Source organism: Rhinopithecus roxellana, chromosome 1 (assembly GCF_007565055.1).
Source record: "Rhinopithecus roxellana isolate Shanxi Qingling chromosome 1, ASM756505v1, whole genome shotgun sequence".
In the NCBI taxonomy this organism is placed as follows: Eukaryota; Metazoa; Chordata; class Mammalia; order Primates; family Cercopithecidae; genus Rhinopithecus; species Rhinopithecus roxellana.
Window position 1 is genome coordinate 195,670,487 of NC_044549.1, and position 25,262 is coordinate 195,695,748.

The 25,262-nt window shown below is 45.5% G+C and overlaps 1 protein-coding gene across 10 annotated transcripts in view; it reads left to right on the forward strand.

Annotated features, from left to right (window-relative positions):
- Positions 1-25,262, forward strand: part of TRAK1 (trafficking kinesin protein 1) — a 139,588-nt gene that overhangs the window by 69,749 nt on the left and 44,577 nt on the right. For 7 of the 10 annotated variants that reach the window (XM_030935386.1, XM_030935403.1, XM_030935396.1 and 4 more), the window contains one exon: positions 21,024-21,100. In XM_030935386.1, the coding sequence (XP_030791246.1) occupies positions 21,050-21,100 (51 nt within the window). In that variant the 5' untranslated portion in view covers positions 21,024-21,049. Of the gene's footprint in view, positions 1-2,155; positions 2,456-21,023; positions 21,101-25,262 lie in introns of those variants that run through there. The other 3 variants (XM_030935344.1, XM_030935368.1, XM_030935382.1) reach the window with 1 other exon arrangement.

Genomic DNA, 25,262 nt, shown 5'->3' on the forward strand with positions numbered 1-25,262 from the left:
TCCGATGGAGGGATACCAGTGTTTACTGTAGTGTTCTTTAAACTATTCTGCATATTTTAAATATTTAAAGTTGGGGGAAAAGTAATAAAGTCATGTTCTAAATATTATGTAATATATAGAGACTTGGACATCATTTAGAATATCTAAGTCTCCGTATATTTCATAATAGGGATACTCTAGATTTGAATTAAAAGATAAATGAATTAAAAGTATAAATGAATTTATTATGAGTAAAGTCACTTGATAGTATTTTTGAATCGGTGGAATTAGCTTTTGTTTTCCTTTATGTACATTGTGGCCAGCACAATATCCTACTCATCTTATTGTCAATCTGATACTTGCTGAATGAATCATGCACAAGGTGGAGCTTCTTCCTCTCTCTTGTCTTCTTGGGGGTTCAGAAAAACCATTTGTGTCATTCACAACACTTTATAGATGTGCCCACTGTCATCTGAATTGAATTAGTCTAATCCGATAAAGCTTATTGATATTAAAGAAACATTTTTTGAGTGTGTTTATATTTAAAGCTTATGCAGTACTTCAAAATAGAATTTTGAACTCCCTGCCTGAATTTCTACACTTTTTTTTTTTTTTTACAAAGAACACATCTTTAACATGGTAAAATACAGCTCTCATTTTCAAGTTCTAAAAAATAAACTAGAGGGCCGCACACTGTGGCTCATGCCTGTAATGCCAGCACTTTGGGAGGCTGAGACATGCGGATCATGAGGTCAGGAGATTGAGACCATCCTGGCTAACACGGTGAAACCCCGTCTCTACTAAAAATATGAAAAAAAATAAAAATAAAAATTAGCCAGGCATGGTGGCGGGCGCCTGTAGTCCCAGCTACCCAGGAGGCTGAGGCAGAAGAATGGTGTGAACCCGGGAGGTGGAGCTTGCAGTGAGCTGAGATTGCGCCACTGCACTCCAGCCTGGGTGACAGAGTGAGACTCTGTCTCAAAAAAAAAAAAAAAAACAAAACTAGAGGATGCATATGTCCTTAGACTTTTAAATAAAATCTTTATTACTTCTGGTTTTCTATTTAGAGGCACTTGTATATGATCTCATATTAGTCTTTATGGAAGTAGTAATTCAATTTAGCTGATATTTTTAGCCTGAGCAGAATTCTTGGCCCTAAGGATTCAAAGATAAATGAGATGTAGTTCCCGAACTTGTACAAAAAATTGTTTTATGAAGACCTTGCCTCAGCTAAAATCTTCTCTCTTGGCTACCTGGGGGAGGCAGCTGGTCAGAGAGGTTGGAATAGGTGTCCTGGTGTAGCTGTTAGGAGCAGGAGACCTGCACATTGTAGCTGGGAGATGGCTGAAGCACAGAGATTACAGAATGAACTGTGATTCTCTGAGATGCTAGTACCCGAGGCTGCCTTTCACTGGGTTTGACAGAAGAACCTGCCATTCTCACTGTTACAGGCAAAATCAAACAGTACGGAGGAATTGATATCAAGGTATGCAATTAAACTGTGGCTTCTTTCTGCAGGCAGCTTTGCAAGCTATTAGGCTTTAGATTTTTTTCTTAGCTTGTTCTAGTAATTAGAGAGATCTTTATAAATTTGGCTATGGAAACACAAATTTAGGGTAAGAGCAGGATTTTATGAAATGCTAATTGATAAAGAGAAAATGTAGGTTATTGTCAAAGAAGGACTGGGAGAATTACGTTTAATGTGGTAATGGTCACTGCATTTTTTTTCCCTTTTGCTAGAAATCAGAATGATCCCTTCCTTCCCTTGCTCAGCACTGTCAGGCAGTTGTCACAGTTAGATTTGTCTCCACATCTTACGCCCGCCCACCGGAAGTCTCTCATCTGAGGGCGTTGGGCAATGCTTCCGCAGAACAACTCCTCTGCCAGTGCCCCACCTTTAGACAGGTGTGCCTGCTCAAGGCTCAGTTGGTGTTGCCCCATGCAGTTGCTGTGAGACTTCTAGGAAGCTACCATTCCTCATTGCTGCTGGGGGAGGAAAGGTGGAGAGAGTCTGGAGGCCGAGAGCTTGCTGAGATCCTGTACCTGCCTGCAGGGCTTTCCTCTGAATCTCCTGCGCCTGGCAGGGCATTCCCACTCCGCCAAGTGCTTCACCCCGCCCCGCCCCTCCCCTCCTCCAGGCTTGTAGGAGCCACCCCCTTCCGGGTCTTGCCCGGGTGATGCTGGGCCGAAGCTTTGTGTACACCCCTCCACTTCAGCTGAGCCAGGGCATGTCTGCAGCCCAGGCCAGGGTGCAGCGTGTGCCCTGGGGGCCCGGGCCTGCATGGCTCCTCTGGGTAGGGGGTTGGAGGCACCCCCAAGGATGGTCCCTTAGGGTGATGTTTTGGCTTTGGGGTAACTTCAGCAATGTCCCTGAGAGACAAGGGCGGGGAAGAAGAATGTTTTGAATACGACTGCCAGGATGAAGAGAGGAAGCCCACCCACAGGCAGCATGACACTCAGGACCTCTTGGAAGAGGGTAAATTCTGTACTTGGCTCAGATTTGATCCTTTCCTTGTTAGTGTCTAAATAGGCTTCAGTGTTTTGCTGATTTCATAGCACTCTTTTTTTTTTTTTTTAAATTGAGGTATAAGTTAGAGATCTTATGCAAATGACTTAAAGGTGTCCTTGTAAGAGCCCCCGCCCCCTCACCCATAGAACAGCATTTCCAGCTCCTCAGGAAGTCCCTTGGTCCCTTTCTAGTTTACATCTACCTTCCCAGAAACAATTATTGTGACTTCTGTCACCTTAGATTTGTTTTGCCACTTCCCGATCTTTGTAATGGAATCAAACAGGGTGTATTCCTTTGTGTCTGGCTTCTGTTGCTTAACTAAGGTCTTTGAAATTCATCCTTGTTGTTGCAAATATCACTAATTGTGTGTGTGTGTGTGTGTGTATGTTTTAAATTTGTGGCATTCCAGCATTCTGTTTTAAGAGATTCAGTTGTTATCTTGTGACTGTTTGGGTTTTGATAACTTAAGGGACAAGAGACCAGTCTTATTAAATGAAGCATGTTTTTGTTCTGGCAGTGTTTATTTTTTAAAACATTATTAATCACTTACCTGAAATAAGGATTTTTTAAATCTTAGCAATATTTCAAAACAAATAGCCCAAGGCTGACATTGAAATCTAGGAGGCCCACTGCTGGCTCTGTTAAAGAGATGCTCCTTTGCAGGGAAAAGGGAAGATGTTAGGTAAAGATAGGCCCAGATGCTGGTGGGAGCTTTCCAGTTGGCCTTCCAGGGCTTTCACCCACAGCCCAGAGAAAGGGGCTTTGGGGCTGATCAGGATGTGTAAACAGTGACTACGTGGATGTTCTTTAGGTCCCTTGAGTAAAAACAATCAGAATACGTTTCAAACTTCTGCTTTAGGATGGTCTATTTTCCTGTCTCGGGATAACTTTTCTCTTTCCTTTTCTTTTTTTTCTTTCTTTTTTTTTTTTTTTTGAGACAGGGTCTCATTCTGTTGCCCAGGCTGCAGTGCAGCAGTGTGATCCTGGCTCACTGCAGCCTTGAACTTCAGGGCTCAAGAGATCCTCCCACTTTAGCTTCCCTTGTAGTGAGTAGCTGGGCCCACAGGCACACACCAACTTGCCCAGCTAATTTTTAAAAATTTTTGGTAGAGACAGGATCTCACGAAGTTGCCCAGGCTGGAACCTCTGTTTTCAACATTATTTATAATCGGCCATATACTGAAAATATTTTTCTTTTGAAGTTACTGTTCTAAAAATATTGTTGGCCGGGCGCGGTGGCTCAAGCCTGTAATCCCAGCACTTTGGGAGGCCGAGATGGGCGGATCACGAGGTCAGGAGATCGAGACCATCCTGGCTAACATGTTGAAACCCTGTCTCTACTAAAAAATACAAAAAACTAGCCGGGCGAGGTGGCGGGCGCCTGTAGTCCCAGCTACTCGGGAGGCTGAGGCAGGAGAATGGCGTCAACCCGGGAGGCGGAGCTTGCAGTGAGCTGAGATCCGGCCACTGTACTCCAGCCTGGGTGACAGAGCAAGACTCCGTCTCCAAAAAAAAAAAAAAATATTGTTAACACTTCCCCTCCAGGACATCTGCAAATATTTTATTGCAGGAAGAAACTGGGAGAAGCCAAGAGAGGGTGAGGGACCCAATGCTGAGGCCTGTATTCTGGCTGGTGCCCTTCTGGCCTTGTCTTGAAGGAGATGGGGGAGGGGAGAGGAGTGACAGGATTGAGGATTTGTTAGGTCTCTGGAAGGGATCAGGAGAAAGGCGTCCATCTGCCCTTGTAGAACTAGGGCTCCCCCAGATTTAGCTGGATTAGCTTCCTGCCCCTTTAATCTCTGCTGCTTCAAGTGCAGCCAGGGCCCTCATCACCTGGAAGCTTGCTAGAAATGCAGAATCTTAGGCCCCAGCCCAGACCCACTGAGTCAGCATCTGCCTTGTAACAAGATATCCAGGTGATGGGCATGCATATTAAAGTATGAGATGAGCTGCTGCCTTAAAGCCTAGCAAGATTTTTTTAAAAACCAGTCATTGAACTGTATGATTCTAGATTAAAGGCTACAAAATATTCTGGAGAAGTATCATATATCCTAGTCAAGAGAGGAAAAAAATTTGTGTTGTGCCCATTTCATGTATATAATATATATAAATAGGTGATGATAAATATACAATATATAAATAAAAAATTATAAATATATGAAGAGAGAGAGAGACTGTCTCTCTCTTTCTCTCTCTCCATATATTTTGTCAACTAAGTGAAGTAACAGGCACTAGAACTTAGAGAAATCACAGCTTATTCTGAGCCAGGCTTGAGGACTTGAGCCCAGGAACACAGGCTCAATATAGACCGAGAATGTGTCCTGAATTAGACGGCTTGAGGCACAGTAGATACGCATTTTCTAATAGGGGGAGATGCATTTTCTAATAGGGGGAGACGTGTGACACAGAAGGTGGGGGAAAAGGATAGTGAAGCAACAGTTCCTTTCCTGTAATTCTGTTTGGTGCACAGCGATGCTGTACATAAGATAAGGTAAATATACAGTTGAGCAGTAGGGAGAAAGTTTAGGTATCTTAGGGGTCTAGTGGAGGGTGACTGATTTCATCAATCCTGTCTTTTGTTCTACATCTGATAAACAGGTTCTGACCAGTTCCTGTCAGCAAAATATTTGACAAACTCCATTTACACAGGCAAGAGGTCAGCTTTAGTTTATAGGCGTAGGTCTTATTACACTCGTGCTTATCTGCAGCCATCAGGGGCCACTGTTAAATTTTTCGTTAGAAATTTTTTTTTCCTGAAAATTTATGTAGATACATGTATTGAACTTTTTTAAAAAACCAAGCGCTAGATGATCATGATAGTGAATGTCATTGTGCACTTCCTAAGTACTTGGCACCATTTTAAGTACTTTGTGTGGATTAATGCATTGAACTTTTAAAACGTTTGAGGTCAAATACTGTTATTATTTTATATGTTTATGGGAGGAAATGTAAACAACTTGTGTAAAGTCACACAGTGAGTTAAGTGGTCCCAGCCTATTTAGAATGACTATGGAACTCTCTGCTCTTAACTATGATGCTAGCAGTTCTCAAAGTGGAGTCCCTGACCAGCAGCATCAGGATCACCTAGGAACTTGTTAGAAATGCACCTTCTTGGAGACCAGTTGTGGTGGCTCACGCCTGTAATCCCAGTACTTTGGGATGCTGAGGTGGGTGGATCACGAGGTCAGGAGTTCAAGACCAGCCTGGCCAAGATGGTGAAACCTCGTCTCTACTAAAAATACAAAAATTAGCCAGGCGTGATGGCAGGTGCCTGTAATCCCAGCTACTGTGGAGGCTGAGGCAGGGAATTGCTTGAAACCGGGAGGCAGAGGTTTCAGTGAGCCAAGATCATACCATTGCACTCCAGTCTGGGTGATAGAGCGAGACTCCATCTCAAAAAAGAAAAAAAAAAAAAAAAAGAAAAAGAAATGCACTTTCTTGGGTCCTACTCCAGACCTACTGAATCAGAAACTGGGGTGGGACCAAGCAAGCTGGGTTTCAACATGCCCTCTGGGTGATTCCAATGTACATTGCCCTGTGCTAATCTACATCTCATAGATAACAGTGTATCTGCCTTATAATTGGATTCAAGAGAAGAGATTTTGCCTTGTATTTGTCACCTTATGATAGATAATTACTGTATATTCTCTCCTTCTCTTGTTTGTTTCTATCCCATTTTCCTTCATACTCCAAGAAGTCATTTTTAGCAGTCCCGTAGGTGAGGTGTTAACAGTATTTTTAGAACAGTAACCTCAAAAGAAAAACACTGTTGCCAACATGCTTCCTTTACTTTGTGAAAGGAAACAAACTCACTTTCAAGGTTTGCTCCTGACATGAAAGAAGCAAGGCTGTGGTGCAGATCAGAAGGATAGCAACTTTAGAAAGTTTGGTGTCATGGCCAGTTTTGCTGAAAACGTGTATCTTAGAGCAAGCTGGGCAGGACCCCATTTTTCTCTGTCATGGTCACAGCACCCTTGTCTTGAGTTCACAGGAAGCCAGCCGCACATGTGGAGCAGAAATACTCTGTGAGTAGTGAAAATATGTGTGTGGATTTGGATCTGTGTTACGTGGATTTCGAGATGTTTCTACATTGTCAACTTGTCTAAAAGAGGTGCTTTTGGTTGAAATCTGTAAGATACAATTAGTATTTCAGTTGCTCTGATAGTTATAGATACAGGATACATTTGTTGTTCTCTCCAGGTCACCTTGTGGGATACTAGGCACTTTTTCATGTCACTCATTTAATCTTTAAAACAGACTTTCAGGGAAACATTCTCATTTTGCAAGCAAAGCACCCGAGGCTCTGATAGTTTGCACTTGTGCAGAGTCTCCCAGCTGGAAGCACAGAGCTGGGTCTTCACCCTGCCTTGTGGGTTTCTGTGTTTCACCATGCACAGGCTCTAAGCTGACAGAGTTCTAGTCTCTTCTCTTGTATTATCTCATTTAATCCTCTTATCCCATGAGGTGGGTGTTCCTGGGAGACCAGGCAGCAGGAGAGGGCTTGGCTTTCACTGTCTTTCCAGGGAGAGGAAATATCTAGGCCCTGTGTCTTCTGACTACTGAAAACTTGCACAATGAGAAAGCAAAATTGATGTCAGGTGCTTAGTAGCATATTTAGAGGAAGGCTCTGCCTGCTTTTCACAATCCCTCTCCTCGCTATGAGATTGAGAGGGCTGAACTGCATGAATGAAATAGTGAGTCCCGCCCTGTCTCAGTGCCTGGGCAGCTGCATGAGGAGAACACTGGTGTAAAGGGAAGTTTCATGGTCACTTCCTTGTGGCCTATTACCTGGCAAATTCCCAGTGTTCTTTTTCTTTTTTCTTTTTCTTAAATGAAATGCATCAAGGAGCCTGACTTACTAATTTCTTCTCATCGGGGTACTTCCAAACCTATTACCCATTTGCAAAGTGAATCACTAAATTTCTGGCAAATGGTATTCAGGATTGCTCAGGAGAAGGCATGATTTGGATAGAGATGCACAATGGTCTGGAGTTTGCTGGGTGTTCTCATGACCAGGTTTAGGTTCCCCTAGAACACGGGCTGCAGGAGAGAGAATGCATCCCTCTTTCCTTAGGGATGGCTGCTAAGAGTGTGTGAGTGGGCAGAGTCAGTCTCCTGCACAAAGGGCAGTTTTCAGGTGTTGAACACTAACCAGACTTGATCATCTGGAAAAACAGGGGTGAAAAAAATGCCAGTCAGTGGTGGGAACCCAGAGCCTCCCATGTCTATGTCCGGTGGCTACACCTGCTGACCTTTCAAATTCTCCATCTGGTTCCCAGGCGAAGCTGGAGATTGAGCACAGATAGAGCACATTTCTCCAGCTTGGGAGAGCATTCCTGGGCTGCAGAGAAAGGACTGGGCACCGTGGGGGAATAACTGGATCCAGGAGTGCTGTGTCCCGCAGGTGGTTGTGATGCGCCAGGCTTTTGTGGGCTGTGGAGTTGGGAATGTCAGCCCCAGAGAAGAGGCCCGAGTCCTGGGCCTTTGTTAATGTAGTGTCGCCAGCAGCACTTGAGGGTGCTGTGCACAACTTTCCCAATGCGTCAGCATTGAGGGAGAAACTGATCTGGCGCATCAGTACCTACTGCAGCACTGTTACAAAGGTCTCTTGGTTCATGGTTCTCATTGTCCTTGTCTCCACTTGGGGTTTGGTTCTCAGTATCCATGGCTGCCCCACGGAGGCCTCCTGTGGGGTCAGTCACTCTGGGTGGAACCAGCCCTCACTCTTGGCGCCTCCTCAGCCTTGGCATCCACTCTGGCGACGCTTGAGGAGTCCTTCAGCCCGCCACTGCATTGCGGGAGCCCCTCTCTGGGCCGGCAGAGGCCAAAGCCGGCTCCCTCTGCTTGCGGGGAGGTGTGGAGGGAGAGACCCGGGCAGGAACCGGGGGGCTCACAGACCAGCGCGAGTTCTGGCAGGTGTGGGCACCGGCTTGGCGGGCCCCACACTTGGAGCAGCCGGCCGGCGCTGCCGGCCCAGGGCAGTGAGGGGCTTCACACCCGTGCCAGCAGCTGTGGAGGTTGTGCCGGGTCCCCCAGCACTGCTGGCCGGCCGGCATGCACCACGCTTGAATTCTTGCAGGGCGTCAGCCGCCTCCCCACACGGGAGGGCTTGAGACCTGCAGCTCGCCATGTCCGAGCCCCGGGACTCACAGTGGGCTTCTGCCAGACCTGAGCCTCCTGGATGAGCACTGCCCTGCGCCATGGCGCCTGGCCCCATTGACCGCCCAAGGGCTGAGGAATGTGGGTGCACTGCCCGGGACTGGTTGGCAGCTCTGCCTGCAGCCCCTGTGTGGGATACATTAGGTGAAGCCAGCTGGGCTCCTAGGTCTAGTAGGGACTTGGAGAACCTTTATGTCTGGATAAGGGATTGTAAATACACCAATCAGCACTCTAGTACTCTGTCTTGCTAACCTAGTGGGGACTTGGACAACTTTTCTGTCTAGCACTCTGTGTCTAGCTCAGGGATTGTAAATGCACCAATCAGCACCCTGTGTCTAGCTCAAGGTTTGTAAATACACCAATCAGTACTCTGTATCTAGCTAACCTAGTGGGGACTTGGAGAACTTTTCTGTCTGGCACTCTGTGTCTAGCTAAAGGATTGTAAAGGCACCATTCAGCACTCTGTGTCTAGCTCAGGGATTGTAAACACACCAATCAGCACTTTGTCAAAATGGACCAATCAGCAGGATGTGGGTGGGGTCAGATAAGGGAATAAAAGCAGGCTGCCTGAGCCAGCAAGTGGCAACCCGCTCGGGTCCCCCTCCACACTGTGGAAGCTTTGTTCTTTCACTCTTTGCAATAAATCTTGCTGCTGCTCACTCTTTGGGTCCATACTGCCTTTATGAGCTGTAACACTCTCTGCAAAGGTTTGCAGCTTCACTCCTGAGGCCAGCGAGACTACGAACCCACTGGGAGAAACAAACAACTCCAGACATGCTGCCTTAAGAGCTGTACACTTACTGCAAAGGTCTGCAGCTTCACTCCTGAAGCCAGCGAGACCACGAACCCACCAGAAGGAAGAAGCTCCAGACACATCTGAACATGTGAAGGAACAAACTCCAGACACACCGTCTTTAAGAACTGTTACACTCTCCATGAGGGTCCGTGGCTTCATACTTTAAGTCAGCCAGACCAAGAACCCACCAATTCCGGACACACCAGCATCACCCTAAGGGTGACCATGAGCAAAGAGCCTACTCGCGATCTCTGTATTTTGGGGTTCTTTTGCAGCTCTGCCCACTTGTGGGCCCTGTCCCGTGTCCCTCTGCCATCCTCAGCTTTCTTTTATCATCTGAGCTGCCTAGCAGCATCTCTCACCTGACACTTCCTGCTTGCTCCTCTGTGTTATGCCAGTTTATGCACGCGCCCTACCTTCTCAACTAGGTCAGGAATTCTTCGAGGGTAGGATTCATTTATTTACTCAACAGACATTGAGAGCTCCAACTTGGGGGTTAGACAGACCAGGTCCTTCCATAATAGCTCTGTGACTTTGGGCAGTTTCTTTATGTCTAATATGGGACAATTGTAATACTTTCCTCATAGGATGGGTGTAAACGTTAAAGGAGGTGACATACAGACAACTCTTAACAGAGTGCCAGGCTCATGGTGAGGGTGCCAGAGCAAGCCATTTGGTTATTGCCTCATTAAATGTCTCGTTGATAAATGGCCACTGTAGATCAACACTGGGTGTTCCAGTCTGGGGCGGGGTGGATGATTACAGCATCTAGCAAACCTGCTCCAAGTCCACGGTTGTGTCTTTCTCGACCTTAGACGAGCCACTGGCCTTTCTGCCTGGTTAAATGAGGCTCATATGTATGTTGGGGGCTGCTTCTGAGTTTTAAGTGAAATAATACTTGTAAAATGTCTGGGGAAGCAGTTGGCACATTGTAGATACTCAGTAGTTGTATACTCATTTCATTTATTCTTCTCTGCTTCTTAAATAACTTGTATTGGTGTCCTGCTCTTAGCCTACAAGGCAAGGGAAAGTGAGCCAGTAGAATTGTCACACTTCAACTTCAGTTAATAGTGATACTGATAAGCGGTAAAAGGAAGCCAGAGCTGTGCTGTTTTGGTCTCTGTCCTTGGCAAGTGACACCATGCTCTTGCCTCCCCGTGCAGAGACCAGGCACTACACAGACATGCGTAATGGCTGTACAGACCATTGTTCGTACAGCTCTGGGTTGGTCTCTGCCCCCACTACTGTCCTGGCCACAAGGCTCCCTGCAAAAATGAAGTGACACAAAGAGACAAGGAGATGGGGAGTTGCTAAGACAGATGCATTAAAAGGATGGCATCAATTAAATGGTTGTGGTCCTAGGCCAGAAGCAAATGAGCAAACTGCTACTGCTTCTCCCAAGTAAGAGGCGCTGGCTTACCACACCCCCTCAGGCCTGTCTGGTGTTCAGATGACTTGTGGCCGGGACAGACCCACCAGGACTCATGCTCATCTTGAGGGCATGCGCTGTGCACCAGGGCTTCGTTTGCATCCCTCTCTGGGGTGTCGGTTAGAAATGAGCTGTTCTTTGCAAGTAGAACAGCGTTTGGTTCTGTTTTGTTTTTTTTTTCTTTGAGTATCAACTGTGTGTCTGGCCCAAAATGAGGAAGACTCAGCTGCCTTCCTGTGACCTAAACAGCCCAGGTGGGAAGGGACATTTGTAAGCGTTTGTTGGGTTTGTTCTGACTGCCCTGCTGTAACCATTTTTGACGTGAGGACACTGAGATAAGAATAAAAAGAAGTGGTTCTTTCTTTTTATTGTAACTGCTGAAAAATGAGCATTGTTTTTCATTACCAAGTACTGTGGGCCCTCACCCTGTTCCAGTGGCCACTTCAAAGTCTTCATCAAAATAGCTACATTTTGTTTGTTTTCAAAAGCAAGTAATGGGCCGGGCACAGTGGCTCATGCCTGTAATCCCACCACTTTGGGAGGCCAAGGCAGGTGGATCAAGAGGTCAGGAGATCGAGACCATCCTGGCTAACAAGGTGAAACCCCGTCTCTACTAAAAATACAAAAAATTAGCCAGGCATGGTGGCGAGCACCTCTGGTCCCAGCTACTCGGGAGGCTGAGGCAGGAGAATGCATGAACCCGGGAGGCAGAGCTTGCAGTGAGCTGAGATCGTGCCACTGCACTCCAGCCTGGGCAACAGAGCGAGACTCTGTCTCAAAAAACAAAAAAAACAAAAAAACCCAGAAAGCAAAACCAAGTAATGTGTGTCTTAGGGTTAATAGTTAATTCACTAGGACTATTTGGTCAAGTCTAAATTATTCTGAAGATAAGTATTGAGGGTCAACAGGCAAGTGAGGGACTTGGCCAAGCCTTCAAGGAGGTGGCTATAACTTGGGAGAGGATAGAAGAGGTTTGTGCCAAGGAAAAGGGTTCAAAGTCAAATTCTTCTCAGTTATGGCTGTATCATGAAATTATTTCTGCGATCTGACTAAATTTTATTTAATAACAATTTTCTAATTTTAAAATAGTCTAGTCTAAGTGGGGCAGATTAGTACCTTTATGTGCTGTTTATCAGTGCTAGTTTCTTAGTGGGTGATTTGCCATTTCTAAACAATTTTGTTATCTGACAACATCATTGTGACCCAAGGAAGTCCAAGTCAAAGGTTGAGACAATACAATAATGTTTTTACATGGTCATGTAACAGGGAAGTGGCTGAAATACGGCATGGTTCGGGGGTGCTTGCTTGAGTGTTATTTATTTGATAACTTAAATATCACCCATTTTAACCAGACAATTCAAAGATTTTCATTAAATTCACTGAGTTGTGCAACCATCACCATAATTCAGTTTTAGAACTTTGCATTCCCCCAGCAAAGATCCTTTGTGCCTGTTTACAGTTAGCTCCCATTTCCCACTTGCAATCCTAGGCAACCACTAATCTGCTTTCTTTTTTTTTTTTTTCTGAGACAGAGTCTTCATTCTGTTACCCAGGCTGGAGTGCAGTGGCACAATCTCATCTCTGCAACCTCCACCTCCAGGGCTCAGGTGATCCTCCCACCTCAGCCTCCTGAGTAGCTAGGACTGTAGGCATGCCACCACGTCTGGCTAATGTTTTTGGTTTTTTGTAGAGATGGTGTTTTGCTATATTGTCCAGGCTGGTCTCAAACTCCTGGGCTCAAGTGGTCTACTTTTTTCTATTATTGTTATTGTTTTGAGATGGAGTCTCACTCTGTCATCTAGGCTGGAGTGCAGTGGCAGGATCTCAGCTCACTGCAACCTCTGCCTCCCAGGTTCAAGCGATTCTTCTGCATCAGCCTCCCGAGTAGCTGCGATTACAGTCACGTGCCACCATGCCTGGCTAATTTTTGTATTTTTAGTAGAGGCGAGGTTTCACCATGTTGGCCAGGCTGATCTCGAACTCCTGACCTCAGGTGATCTACCCACCTTGGTCTCCCAAAGTGCTGGGATTACAGGCATGAGCCACGGTGCCCGGCAAAGTGATCTACTTTTTATCTCTATAATTTGCCTTTTCCTATACATTATGTGAATGGAATCATACAATATGTGGTTTTTTTTCTGAGCAGAAAGATTTTGGGGTTCATGCTATAGCATGCACGGACTTCATTCCTTTTTATGGCTCAATAATATTCCATTGTATGGGCGTACCTGTTGTGTTTATTCATTCACCAATTGATGGACTTTTTTGGCTATAATGAATGACGCTGCTATGAATGCTTAGTCATATGTTTAGGTATGCATATATGGTTCCATTTATCTTGAGTAGATACTTAGGAGACTTTAAAAAGTCTTCGTGACCTTAGACAATTCACCTGACTTCTCAGAGCCTCAGTTTCCCTGTCATATAAGATCTGGGGATACAGCTACTAGGGAGGCTGAGGCAGGAGAATCGCTTGAACCTGGGAGGCGGAGGTTGCAGTGAGCCAAGAGTGCACCATTGCACTCCAGCCTGGGCAACAGGAGTAAAACTCCATCTCAAAAAAAAAAAAGGGGGGGGGGGGATAAAAGTGTAAGTTACTCAGCACTGTATCTGGCAGAGATAAGAGGGCATTGCTGCTGTAAGCTGAGTCACAACAGCCATTTGAAGATGTTCCTCTCATCAGAAGTGCTTTGCCAAATCAGCCTGGTCTAGGTGTCTGGGCAAACTGTAAAAACTACAGATTTTTACAAAAGTGGGCAGAAGAACTGACACTTGGATAGGGTGTCAGCTACAGGGAGGCACCTTCTTTTTGAAAAGCCTGTGGGAAGAGCAGGAAATTCCCAGATGGAGAAGTGAGAGAAAGACAGTCCTTACAAGAAGGAAATGGCAGGCACACAAGTGCCAGGCCAGACATCTGAGAGTGGCATCACTGGGTGTGGAGGAGCTATGGTGAAGAGTGAGCTTGGGTGGCAGGGGAGGAGGCGGGAGGGTTGGGCTGGGCCAGGTAGGGATGGTTCCTGTATGTCCTGTGTGTTGAGGCTGCTGCTTGTAGGAGGTAGAAGAGCTGGGGAAGAGTATTAAGCAGAGCAGGGACTAATTAAGTTCAAAAGCTACGAACTTTTAACAAACCTTTAAAGGACATCTATTTTGTAATGCCTGGAAACGTGGATGACTGGTGACTTACCAAGAATTTTATGGAAAGCTTTTTTGCTCCCAGGTTCTGGGACCCCAGGTTCTGGGACCCCAGGTTGGCTCCCAGGTTCTGAACCTCCATCCCCTGCCCCTGTGAACAGTACAGGCAGTAAATGCTTATTAAGTTTACTTCCTGGGGCATCAGGGGCCAGATGTAGTGTTGCTTTTTCATCCTGACAACTGCTGCTGCTGTCAAAAGCGAGAGGTAATCAATTGGTTTGTGGCCCATTCTTTTCTTTGACACTTAAGTACCAGCTCTGTTTCAACTGGGTATATGAGAATGGCTAGGGGTATGTGTCTACTTTGAATGTTTATTCAGTCCCTTTGCAGGTTTTATAATGAAAATTGTAGAAAATTGACTTTTAAAAACACTGATGCTTAGGTATAGAAGGTAGGAGGAAAAATTATTGAGGGGAGGATGGAGCTCAGTTTCTTAATAAAACTTTGGGAAACACTGTTTTAATTAAAGAAATGACCTGTAAGTAAGGCAGAAGGCAGACAGCCCAAAATGCAAATATATCAGGCAGTCTTGAATATCTTTTCTACTTGTGGCTACTTGGTCTTTGAGTTATAAGTGTTTTCTTGAGGATTTGGGAGGTTTTTCTTTTTATAGACACACACACACATACACACACATACACACATATGTACATGTGTGTGTAAAATGTTTATTCACGCCAGAGATACATACAGCTGACATCAGAGGGAGGAATGTTACCAGAATTAGGTTCTGGGGTTTTGCTATATTGTATAATATAGCAATATAGCTATATATTGCTATATATAGCCATTTATGTGTGTGTGTGTGTGTGTGTGTGTGTGTGTGTGTGTGTATGTATATATATTTTTATTCTAAAATCATTATGAGAACCTTTTCCTCCAAAATATATGAATGGGAAGTGAGGATTTCTAACTATATTTTCTTTTTTTTTTTTTTTTTGAGATGGAGTCTCGCTCTGTCGCCCGGGCTGGAGTGCAGTGGCCGGATCTCAGCTCACTGCAAGCTCCGCCTCCCGGGTTTACGCCATTCTCCTGCCTCAGCCTCCCGAGTAGATGGGACTACAGGCGCCCACCACCTCGCCCGGCTAGTTTTTTGTATTTTTTAGTAGAGACGGGGTTTCACCGTGTTAGCCAGGATGGTCCCGATCTGCTGACCTCGTGATCCGCCCGTCTCGGCCTCCCAAAGTGCTGGGATTACAGGCTTGAGCCACCGCGCCCGGCCTCTAACTATATTTTCTTAAAGAAGACTGATAAGACCAAAATGTCAAGAAAGCTTTTATCAAGCCTGTTAATTTGACATACAACATAGAGATGCAGGGTCCCTTGGGGAGGGCAGGCTGCTGTGATGGAACTGTAGCGATTCTCCCCACCCACCCCTCGGCTTAGGCCTCTGGGTTCTGCCTTGTGCCTGGGTCTCAGATCTTACCTGCTGCAGCCCCACCACTCCCTGAGCTCGGCTCCTCCCGACTTCTCCCGACTCATTCGGAAGCCCTGGACAGTGTCAAGATAGAAACCCAGTGCCACACCACCTTTGTTTTCTTCCCATGGGGTTTTCCTTGGGGTCTTTAATTCCAGGCACTCCTGAGCTTCCCACTGGGCAGATCTCCTTGGCAGCAGGCGGGGACGTGTTTCCGTTCTCTTCTGGGCCTGCACACTGTATGTTTGGGGTTTCTCTTCTGGGCCTGCACACTGTATGTTTAGGGTTTTTTTGGCTGGCATCTCCTGGATGCTGGAAGATGGGTGCCAGCATTTATTCTTAAAATCGTTTTGAGCATGGTTTAATTTAGCATAAAAGCTGCTTTACTGGTTTTCAGACTAAGGCACTCCATGGAGCTCACCCCACCTCCATCCCCCCTCTCCGTCCCCATTAGCTGTAACAGCCCAATCATATGTCTCCCTCCCTCTGATCAGCTAGCCCAGGGCTCCTTGTTTGAAGTTGGCTTCATAATTCCTTACTTTACTTGCCATCCCAAGAAGAAGGACTTGATTCTCCTCTTATCTCAGTGGATTCTCCCAAACCAAAATCTCCCTCCTTCATCTCCTAGGAGGGTGTTTCTGTCAGGCGGGCCTGCTGCCACTGTGGGTTGTGGGCAGCCCTCTGCCTGGCACGTTATTACACAGTGACATCAACTACTGTCCCAGTGCCAGTGGTTTCTCGGGGATGCCCCATCTTGCCTCTGACTTTTCCATCTCATGCCCATCTCCAAAGGGGACATCACTCATGTCCTTGTTGTCCCAGTGAGAAGCCCCGATCCAATGCCTTTTGATTTACCTCCCACTCAGTTTTATCTCTTAAATCTCAGGGAAAGAGCCCACTTCTTCGCATCTACAGTTTCCTTGCATTAATCCAACAGCCTTGATGCTGGTCAGTCTAAATTGCCTTGCACCCCCTCCCCCATTGCTGCACACTGGAGCCAAAATGCTTCTGAAATATAAACCTTATTGCATAACCCCCCTTCAAAAACTCTGTAGTGGCTTTCCATTTAATTCCACACTCCTTAAAGGGACTTGTCTGGCTTTGAACCCCCTGAGCCCCCAGGCTGCCCTGTTTTCTGTGTGCCCCAGGAGGGCAGGTGTCCTGCCTTGTTCAGTGCAGAGTTTGGTGCGTGGTAATGGTTGTTTGGTGTTAGTCAGAGGTGAGGCATGTGTATTTTACTATGATGAGTAGGCAGCAAGTTGCATTTAACTTCTTTTTCTAGGAGATGGACCACAATTTTCTTATATTAAAGTTCTGTAGAGACTGAGCACGGTGACTCATGCCTGTAATCCCAGCACTTTGGGAGGCCGAGGCAGGTGGATCACCAGAGGTCAGGAGTTCGAGACCAGCCTGGCCAACCTGGTGAAACCCTGTCTCTACTAAAAATACAAAAATTAGCTGGGCATAGTGGCAGGCACCTGTAATCCCAGCTACTCAGGAAGCTGAGGTGGGAGAATCGCTTGAACCAGGGAGGTGGATGTTGCAGTGAGCCAAGACTGCACCATTGTACTCCAGCCTGGGTGACAGAGCGAGACTCTGTCTCAAAAAAAAGAAAAAAAAAAGTTATTGTAGAGGTTTATTTTCTTCCTTTTTTGAAACATCTTTTGGGTGGAAGTGGATTTATTTGGTAGCACTCCTTGGGTCAGAAATGGAACTTCTCTTTGAAATACGTTCTTACAGAGAGAGAAACTTGACCACGGTTGATTATAGATTTAGTGCCTAGGAAGTTGGTATTTGAAAAGCATAACCTGTGGTTATGCTGTCTGAAGGCATGGTTTATTATTTTTTGACTTCCATTGGTCTCACTCCTGCTTCCTTATTTCTTGGAACAGGAAATCCAAAACATAGAAGTTAATTGGTGGCTGCTCAGAGCCCCTTGGCCTGGATAGAGTCTCCTGTGAAAACCTAAGGTCAGGGCTCTTTCTTTCCCCTAGGCCCAAATGCTGCTTGCTCTGTTTACACGCTTCCTACACATCGATGGTTTGTGCCTTGTTTTCGTGTCCTTTATGGTCTTTGTTTTAGTCCAGGAGCCATACTGGCCTTGGTGTAGTCCCTGCAATGCAGCCTCATTCTCTGTGACCTCAGTTGGGTCCTTAACATCCAGATTCTTTTTTTTTTTTTTTCTTCTTCTTCTTTTTTTTTGAGATTGAGTCTCGCTCTGTCGCCCAGGCTGGAGTGCAGTGGCACGATCTCGGCTTACTGCAAGCTCCGCCTCCCAGGTTCATGCCATTCTCCTGCCTCAGCCTCCCAAGTAGCTGGGACTACAGGCGCCCGCCACTATGCCCAGCTATTTTTTCTGTATTTTTAGTAGAGACGGGGTTTCACCATGTTAGCCAGGATGGTCTCGATCTCCTGACCTCGTGATCCACCTGTCTCGGCCTCCCAAAGTGCTGGAATTACAGGCGTGAGCCATCATGCCCGGCCAACATCCAGATTCTTAATGTCTCAGAGCCTCAGTTTTCTTATCTGTGGAATGGTCATCACGACAGTGCCTACAGGATTGTTGTAAAGATTGAGAAAGCATGTTAAATCCCTTAACATAATAGGGACACCATCAGTGTTAACTGCTGCCTCTACCGATAGTCTGTTATTTTGACATATGCCACCTGCTAGCTGTGTGACATTGGGTGAGTTATTCAGCCTCTCTGGGCCTTAGTTTTCTGTTGTAAAATGGAGTTAATGTAAGTGCTCACCCCTCACAGTATTGTTCTGAAGATTACATAGAATAATCCATATAGAGGGCTGTGAATGGTGCCTGGCCATAGTCACTGTGCTTAGTAACGTCAGCTCACTGCAGCCTCCACCTCCCAGGTCCAAGCAATTCTCCTCCCTCAGCCTCCCGAGTTCGGATTATAGGCATCTACCACCACGGCTGGCTAATTTTTGTGTTTTTAGTAGAGACAGTGTGTCTTTTTATTGGGTTCAATTTTTAAAATATTTTAAAGCTTTATAAAAGAGCAACACAAGGGGTCCTTGTAAGTGGTAGATACATGCACCAATACAGTTAATAAAATTACACAGAGCTTAATACACACATGTGCACACAAATAAGTGCAAGTAAAATGGGAACTCTGAGGAAAAGTTATGGATTGTATCCGTGCTGATATCCTGGTTGGGATATTATGATCTTGCAAAATGTTACCATTGGGGGAACTGGATAAAGGGTAGTATACAGGATCCCTCTGTATTATTTATTCTTCTTCTTCTTTTTTTTTTTTTTGAGATGGAGTTTCACTCTACTGCCCAGGCTGGAGTGCAGTAGCACGACTTCTGCCTCCCGGGTTCAAGCTATTCTCCTGCCTCAGTGTCCCGAGTAGCTGGGACTACAGGTGTGTGCCACCACACCTGACTACTTTTTGTGTGTGTGTGTGTGTGTATGTATGTATATATATATATATATATTTTTTTTTTTTTTTTTTTTTTTTTTTAAGTGGAGACAGGGTTTCGCCATGTTGGCCAGGCTGGTCTCGAACTCCTAACCTCAAGTGATCCATCTGCCTCGGCCTTCCAAAGTGCTGGGATAATAAGGCATTAGCCACCGCTCCCGGCCCCCTCTGTATTATTTCTTCTGTTTGTGGTTATCTACACATGACTGACTATATGAGTAATTACAGTTATCTTAACTCAAAAACTTAGCCTTAAAAATTTGAGTGTTATCTCCAAATATAGTGTTAGAGAAATAGCAGCTCTGAATCTTATTGTACAGAGAATAGAGCCAGGTTAGTTAAAATGTAGCCCAGTTTTCTCTTTTTCCAGGAAAGCGGTGGACTCAGATTTTTGAGGAGAGTGGGCGCCGGTGAGGCGTGGGGGTAAGCGGGCCCTCAAGTGACAACAGAAATTTAAGCACAGAGGCCACTTAGTTGCTGTGATCTGTTAGCTGGTGTATGAAGGGTGCTGCAGATGCTTTGGCGTGCTGGCTGGGGGCCCCCAGGGTTTTTATCTGCACGTTTGCAGACCATCATAGCTGTGCGTGAGGAAAATTAACTCGGGTTGGTAGCATAGCAGTCTTCACTTAAGCACTTGTGTGACCTCGAGCTGATGGACTGTCTAGAGCAATTTGAGCTGGACTTCATCTACATCAAATTAGATCCAGGTTTAAAACTACCTTTATACATCTCCCTTGCTTCTGTCTCCCTGGCAGCTCTGTGCATATCCCCGGCCCACCACTTGGACAGGAGGGATCTCATGAAAGTGTTGGGTGGAGGGGTCTTGTCTGCTGGCTCTGATGGCACTGTCTTGGTAGGGTTTCAGATTTAGAACCAGATTTCAGGTCTCCTCTCTAAGCTAGAAAATCATTCCAACAGATCCGATTTCTCTGAGCTAATTTACTAGGATGATCTCTACTTGCATTTAATAAAATATTCAGAGACCTATTGAATTTCAGTTGTAATGCTACTGAGTTTGACTTACTAATACGCTTCAATTCCCAAATGCGTCGCATGGGCTGTTACTGAATGTGGGTCACTAGGAAAGCTTTGACTCTTAACAGAATTATTCACTGAAGTCTTAGTTACAAAGCATTACTAAGAAGTTATTTATTTAGTCCCAAAGTGACAGGTTTCAAAAAATTTGCACGTTGGCTGGCCATAAATCCATTATATTCACTTCTCCCCCCATAGAATAAAACTTAGCTACCTTCTTGGTGTTTGTTGAACTGCAAATCAGTTCCTTGTCATTGATTTAAAATAAAACAACCCTGATGTATCTTTAGCAGACAAGAGCCTTCTTTTGTTTCACAACCGACTTCTCCAACGGATGGAGAACAAAGACCCATAGTCCTAAAGTGCTTGTGTGCAGCCTCGTATGACCACAGTAAATTGTACATGTAATGAAATATTACTCTGTGTGTGTGTGTGTGTGTGTGTGTGCGCGCGCGTGCAATCGTAGTAGTCTTTTTAATGTATATTTAAAAAATAACAACCTAGTTTTCATGGTATGGAGCTGGTTGCATAACCTTAGAATGTAGGCCACTTGGGGGGAGGGGGCTGTGCCATTTTGAAATTATCAGTTTAAGGCTCTTGTTTAATAATTATGACAGCAGCTGTTTTCTGAAGGATTCCAGTCTGTTCATATGGTTGGGTCTGTATGATTAGTGGAGTCTAGATGCTACAGGCCTTTCTCATCATTCACACATGGGTGGCTGTGCTGCTGGCCCCCTCCCCACCTACTTCAGTTTACTGAATATCTGTGAGGCCAGACCCCCTTCCACTCCATTGCTTCGCCCTCAGCACATGCTCACACACACAGACACACAATGTCAAGGTTTCACAGAGGTTACAAGTCCCCTTGCTCATCCTCCAGTCACTGGAACTGGGAAGTGAAATCTGGTGGTGGTGAGTACATTGCGGGTTGAACCCAGCAGAGTCAGTGACCCTCTGTGCCTAATGTGCAGGCACAGTGTTAGGGATGCTTTTTTACATGAGTCATTTGTTTGGCAGGTTTGTGACATCGGGAGTCTCATTGTCATTTTTATTTCTTTCAGTTTTATGTGCTGAAAGAGTTGGCCAGATGACTAAGACATATAATGACATAGATGCTGTCACTCGGCTTCTTGAGGAGGTAAGTGCTCCAGGGGAAGGCAAAAGAGTTGTTTATAATCGACTGGTTTTCATTGATACTGATTAAAGCATGCCTTATCACCTGTTTCAGTGAGGAATCTTGGAAATTAGTCTCTTTCAAGGTATAATGTAATGGCTTTACTTTTTGAACTAGTAGCTATGTAGGCCTTTATAGCTATAATTTTATGCAGATGTTTTATGTTTTTAAAGGAATATATTAATGGCACCAAATGTGGTACGTTTAAATACTTGGTAGAATATCCAGTTGTAAGTGTAAAAAATCCTGAAAGATTGACTAATGATATATTTTAAGTGCATCCAAAAAATGTCAGAAAAATATATCATCGTCTGTGTCTTCCTAATGTATTTTAAGTTTTGACTTAGGCTAGTGGAATATTATGCAGTGTCAGCATAGAAATAAGCAAAATAAGCATGGCAAGAAAAATTTAAGTAAGTTGCTTAAGATTAGGTGAGCCGCCTTTATTTTAGAGACTGGTTTTCTGAATTTCTTCTGAGTATTCTGTTGCAGTTGAGAATTAAGTATGACGAAGGTCTCTAGAAACAGATGAGTATAATATGTGTATCTGCATGCCTGGAACAGGCCAGAACATGGTAGGTTCTTAGTATTTGTTGAATACATCTCTATCATTAATACACTGCCCCCTTCACTGAATCAGGCCTTAAATGGACAGGTGCTGCCTTCTAGCCCCTTGCTTCTGCTCTAGAAACTGGAATGATTTTGGGGTGTGTGATTATTATGTGGAGGACACAGAAATCATTGTCATTGTTTTCAACCAGTGGGAGGTCAGGGTTGAAGCTCAGACAGAAACTGGGCCAGACTGGTTTCCCAGAGGTTTTTTTTGGGGTGTGTGGCATTCTTTCACCGTTTTTATGTCTCTCTATTCCCATGTTTCTACCTCTGCGCATCGAGCATTCTCTTCCTGGTCCTGCAGTCCACTCCTGTTTGAAGTCACAAACTCATCAGCTCCCCAGAAGTGATGTCAGGGTTTTTGGTTATGTGACAGGGTGTCAAGGGTGGTATTTTGGGGCACCAGCCTTCAGCCTTCAGATGTCACTCTAGTTGCCGCTGTCTTTGGTGTTAGCCACGTGGCAGGCTGCCTTGGTTGGCACCACCGACTTTTGAAAATGGTTAATTGCTGACCCCTTTCTACTGCATCCGTTTCCCCCAACAGTGCTCTCCAGATCTTACAAACTGCTTCTGGCGCCTGCTCATCACCCCCTGTTCAGGTCATGGAGTGTTCTGAGAGGGGTCCTAAATCTGTACCTTCCAAGGCCACCACTCAAACTCTTGGGGCCTCAGCAGTGAGATTTTAGCTTCTCTCTGCTTTCCTCTTCCTTGCAGCTGCCACCGTCCATGCCCTCTGTGACCCTCTCACCCTTTCTCTAAGGCTCCTCGCTGTGTAGTCAAGGCCACCCATTGCTCACAGTCCTGAATGCTCCTCTAGCCCTTCACTGTCACTGGGGACATGGCTGCTGCTCTCCCACCCTCGGCCCTCTATGGCATTTAACTGCGTCGGTTCTTTCCTGCTTCTCAGTCTTGTGCTGCAGGGCCTTCCAGGGACCTTTGAAGCTGGTCCCAACCCCATCCCCAAGTAGTCTGTGCCCTCGCTGAGCCCCAGGCTTGGGAGTCACCCCACAGTCCTGTTTGTTTTGTTCATCCAGCTGGATGAACGATGTATTTTTTATTTTTCTGTAGAGGTGGGTTCTCCTTATATCGCCCAGGCTGATCTTAAACTCTGAGGCTCAAACGGTCCTCCTGGTCTGGTGCAGTGCCTTATGCCTGTAAATCCCAGCACTTTGGGGGGTCAAGACAGCTGGATCACTTGAGCATAGGAGTTTGAGACCAGTCTTGCCAAAATGGCCAAACCCCGTGTCTACAAAAAATACAAAAATTAGCCAGGCATGATGGTGTGTGCCTGTAACCCCAGCTACTTGGGAGGCTGAGGTGGGAGATTCGCCTGAGCTCGGGAGATGGAGATTCCAGTGCACCGAGATCATGCCACTGCACTTCGCCTGGGCACCAGAGCGAGACTCTGTCTCAAAAAATAAAACAAAACAAAATTAGAACCAAACTACAGCCACTGTTTATTTGAATTTCTCACATTTTTAAATTAAAAAATGCTCTCACCTTGGCCTCTCAAAGTGCTTGGATTCACAGGCGTGAGCCACCACAGCCAGCCTGTTTTATTTTTAAAGGGTCGTCATGGCAACAGCATCTGTTTGTGTCTATGTGTTCCATGTCTGATGCCATTCTGTTCCTGTCCTGATAAGATAAAGGCCTGAGTTACTGCCTTTCCTTGGAACTAGGAGGGTGTCCTGGTTAAAGTCTAACTGTCCCAGTCGTGTAGCTGTTGCCCTGTGCCATGCTTTTCCTGGGCGTTGGCTCTGTTTCTTCTGTGCTGTGGTTTGCATACCTGCTATAGGCAGACAAGTGGGGTACTGGTGGATTTGCACAGGATCCCAAAGCACAGCCTTCCACCAGCGTGGAGAGTTCGCTTCTGGTTTTTTTTTTTTTTTTTTTGAGACGGAGTCTCGCTGTGTCGCCCAGGCTGGAGTGCAGTGGCCGGATCTCAGCTCACTGCAAGCTCCGACCCCTGGGTTTACGCCATTCTCCTGCCTCAGCCTCCCAAGTAGCTGGGACTACAGGTGCCCGCCACCTCGCCCGGCTAGTTTTTTTGTATTTTTTAGTAGAGACGGGGTTTCACCGTGTTAGCCAGGATGGTCTCGATCTCCTGATCTCGTGATCCGCCCGTCTCGGCCTCCCAAAGTGCTGGGATTACAGGCTTGAGCCACCGCGCCCGGCCTGGTTTTAAGGGGAACAACATGCTGTGGCTCGCCTGGGCTTGCTGCTGTCTGGAATGCACCTTTGGGCAGAGCTTGCCTCCTCCTCAGTTACAGAGAGGGTGATTCCACTGGCCCCTTAGTCATGTTTTTATCCTGAAATTGGTGAATGAGATGAGTCAGTTGCTAAGCGTAGGCGGCAGGCTGTTCGGAATCTCTAGTAGGTGTGTCAGTCAGTGCTAGAGTTCATTGGTAAAAGGGGGCTGAGACTCAAGTTACAGTCTTTTTTAAGTCTATGCTTTGAAAGCATAGTGAGGAGAGGGAGGAGGCAGTTAGAATGAGCTCTACCTTGCCTCATTTCTTGGGGGAATAAAGGAACTAGTTCTTTTAATAACTTATTTCCAAGGGCCTAAATTACTTGTTTGTGGTCTCTTTTTCTCATTGTAGTTTAATCCAGTGACCATCTTCTAGCTGTTTTCTGGTTTTTATCTTTTTTTTTGGTAGACATGGGGTCTCACTATGTTGCCCAGGCTGGTCTCAAACCCCTGGCCTCCTCAAACTCCTGATTTTCCCACCTTGGGCTCCCAAAGTGTTGGGATTACAGACATAAGCTGCCATGCCCAACCTGTTTTCTTGTTTTTAGAAGTAAACATTAATCACATTTTGGCTAGAGAAATGGGAGGTTTTTTTCATTCTTGTAATTCTCAAAGAAAAACCCAACCAGCCTGTTGCCTCAGTAATACTAAAGAGAAAAAACTAGAGACTCTACAATAACGTTTCTGTTTAAATTTCCATTTTATTTATAACTATTTTTAATATAACTTGTTATTTTCAATGTTTTGAGTACATAGTAGGTGTATGTATTTATGGGGTACATGAGATACTTTGGTAAAGGCATATGCTACATAATAATCATATCAGGGTAAATGGGGTATCAGGCTGAGCAACATGGCTCACACCTGTAATCCAGACACTTTGGGAGGCTGAGGTGGGAGAATTGCCTGAGGCCAGAAGTTTGAGACCAGCCTGAGTGTTCAGTCTGAGAACTAGTTCTAGTAGAGACATTTGGTAGACTTGAGTTAGATTTTTGAAGACTATACTTCCAAAGAGAAGTGAACATTGGTATTGCAGTTTTAACCAAATCCAGCTGAAACCACTTGGACTAGGTGCTAATTTTGAGTCAGCCCCTGGAGACTTTAATTCTGTGCAGTCTCCCTCACACAGTTTTTTGAGTCCTTTCCTCTAGGTACCTAATAAGCACAACTGTTGAGTCTTAGAAATGGCAAAGGTCCATGAAATAAGGGACCTTTTTTTTCTTTTCAATTTTGTATTTTGAGATGGGGTCTCCTGTGTTGCCCAGG